The sequence below is a fragment of the Ambystoma mexicanum genome, chromosome 2p (assembly GCF_040938575.1).
Source record: "Ambystoma mexicanum isolate Mex_15411 chromosome 2p, UKY_AmexF1_1, whole genome shotgun sequence".
NCBI classification, from domain to species: Eukaryota; Metazoa; Chordata; class Amphibia; order Caudata; family Ambystomatidae; genus Ambystoma; species Ambystoma mexicanum.
The window spans coordinates 85,198,381-85,208,219 of record NC_090923.1 but is presented as its reverse complement, the minus strand read 5'-3'; the positions used below and the strand labels follow the sequence as shown (position 1 = coordinate 85,208,219).

Below are 9,839 nucleotides of genomic sequence, written 5' to 3'. Positions count from 1 at the left end.
GCTTGCACTGCTGAGCTACTGAATCTTCCCGTTGGGCTTGCACTGCTGAGCTGCTGCATCTTCCTTTTTGGGCTTGCACTGCTGAGCTGCTGCATCTTCCCGTTAGGCTTGCACTGCTGAGCTGGTGCATCTTCCTGTTGGGCTTGCACTGCTGAGCTGCTGCGTCTTCCTTTTGGGCTTGCACTGCTGAGCTGCTGCGTCTTCCCGTTGGGCTTGCACTGCTGAGCTGCTGCATCTTCCCGTTGGGCTTGCACTGCTGAGCTGCTGCATCTTCCTTTTGGGCTTGCACTGCTGAGCTGCTGCATCTTCCCGTTGGGCTTGCACTGCTGAGCTGCTGCGTCTTCCTTTTTGGGCTTGCACTGCTGAGCTGCGGCGTCTTCCTTTTTGGGCTTGCACTGCTGAGCTGCTGCGTCTTCCTGTTGGGCTTGCACTGCTGAGCTGCTGCGTCTTCCCTTTGGGCTTCAACTGCTGAGCTTCTGCGTCTTCCTTTTTGGGCTTTCACTGCTGAGCTGCTGCGTCTTCCTTTTTGGGCTTGCACTGCTGAGCTGCTGCGTCTTCCTTTTTGGGCTTGCACTGCTGAGCTGCTGCGTCTTCCTGTTGGGCTTGCACTGCTGAATCTTCCTGTTGGGCTTGCACTGCTGAGCTGCTGCGTCTTCCTGTTGGGCTTGCACTGCTGAGCTGCTGCGTCTTCCTGTTTGGCTTGCACTGCTGAGCTGTTGCGTCTTCCTTTTTGGGCTTGCACTGCCGAGCTGCTGCATATTCCTTTTGGGGTTGCACTTCTGAGCTGCTGCATCTTCCTGTTGGGCTTGCACTGCTGAGCTGCTGCATCTTCCTTTTTGGGCTTGCACTGCTGAGCTGCTGCATCTTCCTGTTGGGCTTGCCCTGCTGAGCTGCTGCATCTTCCTCTTGGGCTTGCCCTGCTGAGCTGCTGCATCTTCCTGTTGGGCTTGCACTGCTGAGCTGCTGCATCTTCCTGTTGGGCTTGCACTGCTGAGCTGCTGCGTCTTCCTGTTGGGCTTGCACTGCTGAGCTGCTGCGTCTTCCTGTTGGGCTTGCACCTCTGAGCTGCTGCGTCTTCCTGTTGGGCTTGCACTGCTGAGCGGCTGTGTCTTCCTTTTGGGCTTGCACTGCTGAGCTGCTGCGTCTTCCTGTTAGGCTTGCACTGCTGAGCTGCTGCGTCTTCCTTTTGGGCTTGCACTGCTGAGCTGGTGCATCTTCCTGTTGGGCTTGCACTGCTGAGCTGCTGCGTCTTCCTTTTTGGGCTTGCACTGCTGAGCGGCTGCGTCTTCCTTTTTGGGCTTGCACTGCTGAGCTGCTGCGTCTTCCTTTTGGGCTTGCACTGCTGAGCTGCTGCATCTTCCTGTTGGTCTTGCCCTGCTGAGCTGCTGCATCTTCCTGTTGGTCTTGCACTGCTGAGCTGCCGCATCTTCCTGTTGGGCTTGCACTGCTGAGCTGCTGCATCTTCCTGTCCTGTTGGGCTTGCATTGCTGAGCTGCTGCATCTTCCTGTTGGGCTTGCACTGCTGAGCTGCTGCGTCTTCCTGTTGGGCTTGCACTGCTGAGCTGCTGCGTCTTCCTTTTTGGGCTTGCACTGCTGAGCTGCTGCGTCTTCCTTTGTGGGCTTGCACTGCTGAACTGCTGCGTCTTCCTTTGTGGGCTTGCACTGCTGAGCTGCTGCGTCTTCCTTTGTGGGCTTGCACTGCTGAGCTGCTGCATATTCCTTTTGGGGTTGCACTTCTGAGCTGCTGCATCTTCCTGTTGGGCTTGCACTGCTGAGCTGCTGCATCTTCCTTTTTGGGCTTGCACTGCTGAGCTGCTGCATCTTCCTGTTGGGCTTGCCCTGCTGAGCTGCTGCATCTTCCTGTTGGGCTTGCACTGCTGAGCTGCTGCATCTTCCTGTTGGGCTTGCACTGCTGAGCTGCTGCGTCTTCCTGTTGGGCTTGCACTGCTGAGCGGCTGCGTCTTCCTTTTTGGGCTTGCACTGCTGAGCTGCTGCGTCTTCCTTTTGGGCTTGCACTGCTGAGCTGGTGCATCTTCCTGTTGGGCTTGCACTGCTGAGCTGCTGCATCTTCCCTTTGGGCTTGCACTGCTGCGTCTTCTTTTTTGGGCTTGCACTGCTGAGCGGCTGCATCTTCCTTTTTGGGCTTGCACTGCTGAGCTGCTGCGTCTTCCTTTTGGGCTTGCACTGCTGAGCTGCTGCATCTTCCTGTTGGTCTTGCCCTGCTGAGCTGCTGCATCTTCCTGTTGGGCTTGCACTGCTGAGCTGCCGCATCTTCCTGTTGGGCTTGCACTGCTGAGCTGCTGCATCTTCCTGTCCTGTTGGGCTTGCACTGCTGAGCTGCTGCATCTTCCCTTTGGGCTTGCACTGCTGAGCTGCTGCGTCTTTCTGTTGGGCTTGCACTGCTGAGCTGCTGCGTCTTTCTTTTTGGGCTTGCACTGCTGAGCTGCTGCGTCTTCCTTTTGGGCTTGCACTGCTGAACTGCTGCGTCTTTCTTTTTGGGCTTGCACTGCTGAGCTGCTGCGTCTTCCTTTTGGGCTTGCACTGCTGAGCTGCTGCGCCTTCCTGTTGGGCTTGCGCTGCTGAGATGCTGCGACTGGCTGCTGGTTTGCAAGATTTGGCTGATTCGTCTGCCTAATGGATCTGTCCTGTGCCGTTGATTGGTGGCGCAGCTTGTCAGGGAGACCCCTGACAAGCTGCGCCACCACCCAATGGGCTGCCCTGTCTGATAGGATGGCTGCTGTTTGCCTCATGCACCACTATGTCTGTCTGATGAGCTACCAGGTGAGCATGATGGGGTGCCACGAGTGCCTTGTGGGATTTCCTGTCCAGACGTCTGTTGTCCATCCCAATCATACCGTTCAGGTGCCAAGTATGCCTGATTGGCTGCCACGTTTGTTTGGTGGGTCCTTCCTGTGCAGTTGGCTGAATGCCACACTCAAAGGGCTGTCGTGTCTGGTTGCTGTGTCTGGCTGGTGGGCTGTCCTGTCTGCCCAGCAGCATTTCCTGCAGTGCTGTTCACAGGCTGTTGAAGCGCAGAGAATGTCAGGCGCGCTACCTGGTCAGCTGACAGGTGTGTTTAATGGGTTGTGCGGATCGGCCTGCTGAAAGAATTTACTGCATAGATGTCCCTAGTCCTAGTCAATCTGTCAGACAGGCTGCCATGTCGGTCACATGTATCTACGTTATACCATTGATTGTATAGCAAGTTAGTCTCCCTGACAAACCGGATGTGCTCCTGTGATGGCAGTTATCATTTCCTGTTCAGCTGCTTGCCTTCTATGCCTTCCTTACAAATGGACTGCCCCATCTTCCCAAAGAGATTTCCTGTGCACTTATCACAGGCCAAGTCAATCGTCCAGATCGGATGCCGGAACGATTGCCAGGATTTGTGGGCCTGATCGGATACGGGTTGTGATCATATCAAACTGTCAGATGGGCGGACGGCTATAACATTATCCACCTTAATAGGCCTGGCCCTCACCCTGGTGGGGTAGCCATTATTTTTAAAACTGATCGTCAATGCTCTCAATTACGTTGCTCCCACAGTTTTAACATTGAATCCTTACTACTTCGATGTGTCATTTCTTCCTCTTTAGTATATCATATACTGGTCCTCTACCGTCCTCCTAGTGCACATGGCGGCTTGTTGGAACCACTGGTTGACTTCATAGGTAGCCTGAAGGCGAAATATGCTAACCTCATCATCCTTGGTGATCTAAATTTAAAATGTAATCTACCCAGGACCGCAGCTTTGGATCTTTTTTATGACAGCCTACTGGATTTAGACCTGCCTCAGCAGGTTGTTGGACCTACTCATAAGTTAGGAAACACTTTGGATGTTGTGTTTGCCAATACAACCTCTCTCTCCTTTCTCTCAACCGAACCTATAGTCTGGACCGACCACTATTTAATAACGTGCATGTGGTTGAGCAATTGTGAACCACCTAAGATCCTACCTGAGCACATTCAGCGGCGCTGGTGGCGTGCCGCCAAACTTCAGAATCTGGTCTGTTCCCTCAAGTAAAAATGGTCTCTAGCTCCCCTCCCATCAATGTCCTTATTGGCCACCCTGCTCCTTGGTGCAGCCAATGAGGTGGCTCCTCTTCCCCATGTTCAATCCTATAGACTTCCACCCAAACCTTGGTTTACTGACCAATTGAGGTTGATGCGACTGCGGGTGAGACAGAGCGAAAATGGCATCTTGGCTATGCTGCTACCGACAAGTCTCTGTACAGGACTGGCCTTTCAGCCTACTCAGCGTCTGTTCTTGCACAAAAAAAACTTTACTTCACTGAGCTTATTGAAACTGCATTAAATCAACCAACGATCCTCTTTGCTGTAATTAAATCTCTGTCCTCTTCCACCAAATGTAACTCATTTATTAGACCGACTCAGGAGCTATGTGACGTTCTATCTGAATTTTTTATTGCTAAAGTCGAAACTATCCGTGCTAATATTGCAGGAAATCTCGTCTCTTTGGCCCACACCTCTTAATCCGGTATTCTGCCTATTTCTGAAGATACTGATCGCCCTAGTTCCACATGGCCTCACTTTCCTATATTCTCAGAGGACCTGGTCTATATAGCGCTACAAAGGATTAAGTCCTGTGCCCCTTCTGATCCACCAATACCTTTGGCAGTGATGAAACAGCTGTCTGCCAATCTTTTGAGCGAGATTACTACCACTGTTAATATCTCCTGCCAGTCGGGAGTTATCCCTTCCGAGCTTAAGGCCGCCCTTGTCATCCCTCTTATGAAGAAGCCGTCTTTGGACCCCTCTCTTCCATCCAGTTTCCGTCCCATCTCCCTTCTTCTTGTCTTATGAAACCTCTTGAATCACTGGTTTCTCCCCCTGCTGTCCTCCTTTGTGGAGTCTTCCAGGATGCTTGACCCAGCCCAGTCTGGTTTTCGTCCAGGTAGGGGGGACAGAAAGTGTCCTTGTCACCGTGCAGGATGACATGCCAGGCTGGTTGACCAGAAAGGGGGGGGGAGGTGTTGGTGCCCTGATTCTTTTAGATCTTTCAGCGGCGTTCGACACCGTGGATCATGCTACCCTACTCACCCACCTGGGCCAGATTGGTGTCGGGACAGATATTATATATCTCTCTTCCACCTTTCTTTTCTAAATCTTCACGTCTTAGTTGTGGTGCTTTGTCTCCCATTCTCTTTAACATCTATGTCTTTCTGCTGGTTGACCTCATCCGCTCCTACGGCATCAGGTGCTACTCGTACGAGGACGATAACAAGTTACTGATCTGTCTAGACCTGGATCAGGCTCAGGTGTCTGCGTGCCTGCATAAGTGCCTCACTGCCATGGGAGAAAGAATGGGGAAACTGGCTGAAAGTGAATGGGGCCAAAACCGAGGTGTTGGTGGTGGGTCCCCCTCCAACTCCCAACTCCCAACCCCCAACCCTTCACTGTGGATCTCTTCCTTCTGGCCTTCCTCCTTAGGTCCGCTTCCGGTACCCTCTATGAAGGTAAAAGATATTGGAGTGATTATGTCGGGCAATTTCTCTCTGGCCCCCCCAAGCCTCCTCGGTATGCCAGCAGGGTTATAGTCAGCTGACAATCTTAAGAAAAGTGCTCCATCTGATTCCACCTGTGCTACGTCCGACTGTAGTAGCAGCTAGGATTCTGAGCAGGCTGGATTACTGCAACTCCCGGTACCTGGCACAGCCCAAGGGGCTGATTGGTAGGTTACAGCACCTCCAGAATCTGGCAGCAAGGGTGGCAACAGGCACCCCGTATGGGTCCCATATCTCTCCAGTACTTCGCTCTCTCCACTGGATTCCTGTGGCACAGCACATACAGTTCAAGGCACTCTGCATTGTGTAAGAAGCATTGCATGGCCTGGGGACAGAACACCTATGTGTCAAATTTGAACATTACATTCCAAATCGACCATTGCGTTCAGCATCAGCAGGCATGCTTTGTGTGCCCTCCTTTCGCCGTTCTGAGCTTGGAGGTCGTGCGTTCTCTACCACAGCGGCACAACTGTGGAACAGTCTTACACCGGCTATGAAATCACGGTCTAACCCTCTAGCTTTTCAGAAGGCTCTTAAGACCTATCTTTTCTAAATCTCCAGCTCTTTTGGTCTGTTGTGTCCTTTTGATTTAGTGGTTCTTTACCCTCTCAACGCCAAGATGCCCTCAGGTGAACACGCACTTTATAAATAACCATATCAAAACAGATTGTCTAGCACATTAGGCTTATGAGCAGTGGCATTTTCTTGCTTGGGCTGCAACATCTTCTAAATTGCTTGCTTCCTCTTCTTGGTGGGTTGCCTCACATCATGATGGATGCGTCATTGACTGTAGGTCATTGCTCCATGACAAGCTGCCAGGTTTAGTTTAAGACACATATGACCCACCTGAAGGTATCCAAGCACTCAGAACTACACACAAACAATAATAATAAAGTTGAGAGATAAAAGGCAGGAACAAACCCAACTGTAAAGGAACATTTTAAACCTTTGTCTTAATTGTAGATTCAAAATATACCAGATTTCTACCGTGAGGGAACTCAATCGCATGACCACTTACACTATGTTGGATTTGACAAAGACTCTGCTTGTTTGCAATGTGTGGACTGCCACAGATGAACGTAGGAGCAAACGGAGTGATCGCGAAGACTTATACCAACACATGCATGTGTACCATAAAATGGAGCACATCCATAAAGCAATTTATGAACACTAGCGAGCATTAATTTGATTCATGTTCGCTGGGGGCCAGTTGTCACAGATCATTCCAATAACTCAAAGACCCAGACATGAGATTCAGGGGTTTTAGGAAGGGCAGACTTTCAGGGTGGTCCCTGATGCCATCCTCGACTTCCCATGGGCTCCATCCACCCTAGCCTGGCCATCCGGACTCCACCAACAGTATATGAGAAACGAGAGCTAGAAATCGCTGCCATCTGGTTCTAACCTGGTCTATCGATAAAGGCTGTAACGTTATCTACCTTATTCCTTCGGTGACTTCCTAAGGGTTCCTACTCTAATTATTCCAATACGTTGGGTACAAAGGATATTAGATAGGTTGGTCTCATCTTGCTCTCCTATGCTGTAATTTTCCTCCGTCACTATCTCACATTGCCTTCTCTCTTCTTCTCACCCTCGATTTACCTAGAACCACCCCCCCCATCTCCTTCCTGTGGTCTTCACACTCTACTCACCCTCTTCCCATCCTTTCACTCTCCCCTCCCTTCTTCAGCTCTTTGCACACTCCTTTCCCACTCTTACAACCACTTGTTCCTTCCTGTTCGCAACCTCCCCACTATGCCCACTTCCTCTTCTCTCTCTCTCTCTCTCTCTCTCATGTTCACATTCACCCCCCGACACCCGGGGATAAGGACCTATTACCCCTTCCCATCGGCCCCTATAACCTGCTCTATGTGCCCAATCTTCCGCTGTGCCCACCCTTGGGGTGGGCTTTCCCTGGGGAAAAGTTTGAAAATGCTTCTGTTATGCAGGCATTCTTTCCAGACTCCCAGTTTTATAATCCCCCCCCCCATCCACACCTCAGCATGGCTTGCAGTTGGCACTTTGGCCACTGTGTATAAATCAAGAGTTCCTTATCAGTAATGCGGTTGCCAATTTTACGCTTACTATATTCTCGTTGGAGGGTTAAATCTTAACATACCTCTCACGCAAGAGAGAAGAAGGGCGAAGGAGGCCCGAAACGCATAGTCTAAGGATAGGTTAAAGTAACCTGAGTGTTCTCAGTGCAACCCTGGGAGTCCTGGGAGGATAGCTCAGCTGCAACTTGCTTGCCTTGGAAACAAGGGCGCAATGTCCTTTCATCGCGGGACGCTTTTTCGCAGGGTTTTTTTACAGTGATTTAACGGGGAAAAAAAAACAATTTGGGTTTGGGGGGGTTACAAAATTATAAATATGGAATGTGGGAATAGATTAAACTGAAAGGGAATGGGGGTTGAGGGGCCCCCCCCCAAAAAGAACAAACAAAATTTAGATGATTTTTTCGTTAAGAAATTCACAGTAAAAAAACCCCACGAAAAAACATCCCGCAATGAAATGACAGAACCTAAACAAGTGGGTCCAGGCTTAGTAACCGCTGGGTATTCAGCGCGTTATAAATACGCAACTAAGTCATATTCCTGTAACAGAACCATGATGCCCCTCGGCTGTGCGAGCGCTTTAAAAATACAAAAAATAAACCCATCACCTACTCCTATCAAGATATCTGGACAAACTAAAAATGATCAAGATTGTCAATTTTGTTATATATGTGAATGCAAAAAGAATGCTAATGCTACAATATGATGTATATTTGAGAAACTCATGTGAATTGAAAAAGAAAGTATTGTTCCTATATCCTGACATTGATAATTGGAAAAACACGTTCTTCTGTATATTTAATTTGGTGAATTTCTTTTTTTTTTAAATGAAAAATACAATAGAGAAATACATTTTGGAGCACAAGAAATTGAATTGGAATGACGTGAAAAGATTGACAGTTTACAATTACATTGTGATGATACGAGTGCCCCGCGTGGTTTTTGATGGATCCCATTTCTTTTCATTTATCGGCTCTGGTAGCACAGTGCCAACAGGGAGCACCTGAAAGTCATTTACGATCCATGCTATTAAGCATCTATCACATTCATTTAATTAAAGGTGAGTGCACCTCTACAACCCAACAATCCTCCAGCCCTAAGACCCAACAACCCAGGGGAGCACCCCAGGGCTACCCAAGCACACAATCTAGCACCGCACACATCAAGGGACCCAGCACCATAGCCCGCCATCAAGATCAAGCAGCTGCTGAGAGGAGAACGTTGACGACACGGGCGTCCCCGCAAGGGTGAATGCGAGCACCCGACAGAGGCCGGCAAAGCGTGGAGCAGGACCCACAGGAACACACCCCGAACGGGACATGAATACCATGGGGAGCCGCCTACATCACCCAGCACGAATACCAGTAATAAGCACCCCACCCAAACCCACCCCTTATGCACCAGTGAAAAACACCCAGCGGCAAACACTAAAGGTGCAATTAAGACCTTAGGGCCCTCCGCACCCCTCACTGGAGGGAAACCGCGAACAGCCTGCCGTGCCAGGCTCCATCACCACCGTGCGCACACCAAGAAAGTAGGACTCTGGCCCTAGCCTTGACTAAGCAGAGAAGGGGAGGCAAAAGGGAAGAGATACACAGGGGTTACGTTGAAATTACAACAAGTGATCTTCTGAAAACTTGGGCAACAGACTAAGAGGACCCTTGGCACGAAAGAGAGGTCCTATTAGGGGAACTAAGTGGCCTCGAACACGGCCCCTGACAACACAAGCATACAGGAGAAGAGGGACTCTAAAGGAACAACAAACGGGGAACACTAACCCCTCCCGACAATCATCAGAGAGGGCAGGATGTCAAAACACAGCGGAAAACACAGTCAGTCTTCCATGAAAGGGTAAATAAAAAAAAGTCTGAAGGAGCAATACAGAAAAAGTGGAGGGGGGGAACACACCGGAGGAGAAAATGAAGGCAGACCGGGAGGAAGCCAAAACCACGCTAGGAGTATCAGAGGAGTAGGTGCTCATGCAAAGGTTCCTCGTGCAAGCCTTCCCAATCTTCAGGGACAGGACAGCGAACACCATCCAATCCCAACTGGACAAGATGAGGGAAGATTTGGCTGGGGAGCTAAAGGAAATGAAGGGAGCTATTGGGCCTCATTACGAGTCCAGCAGTAACCGTGCCAGTAAAACCGGCAGGTAGCCACCAGACCCGTGAACAGCTGCTGGCATTTAGCTTCCCGGTCACACCGGGACATTACAAGTCCAGGGGGGGACCGGGAGCTAGGTGCCAGTAATCTGTTGTTC

The 9,839-nt window shown here is 50.3% G+C and overlaps 1 protein-coding gene across 1 annotated transcript; it reads right to left on the bottom strand.

Annotated features, from left to right (window-relative positions):
• Positions 1-498: 498 nt before the first annotated feature.
• Positions 499-2,346, bottom strand: LOC138567717 (serine/arginine repetitive matrix protein 1-like). Its single transcript, XM_069646190.1, has one exon. The coding sequence runs from the start codon at positions 2,344-2,346 to the stop codon at positions 499-501; it is 1,848 nt and encodes a 615-aa protein (XP_069502291.1).
• Between the last annotated feature and the right edge of the window lie 7,493 nt (positions 2,347-9,839).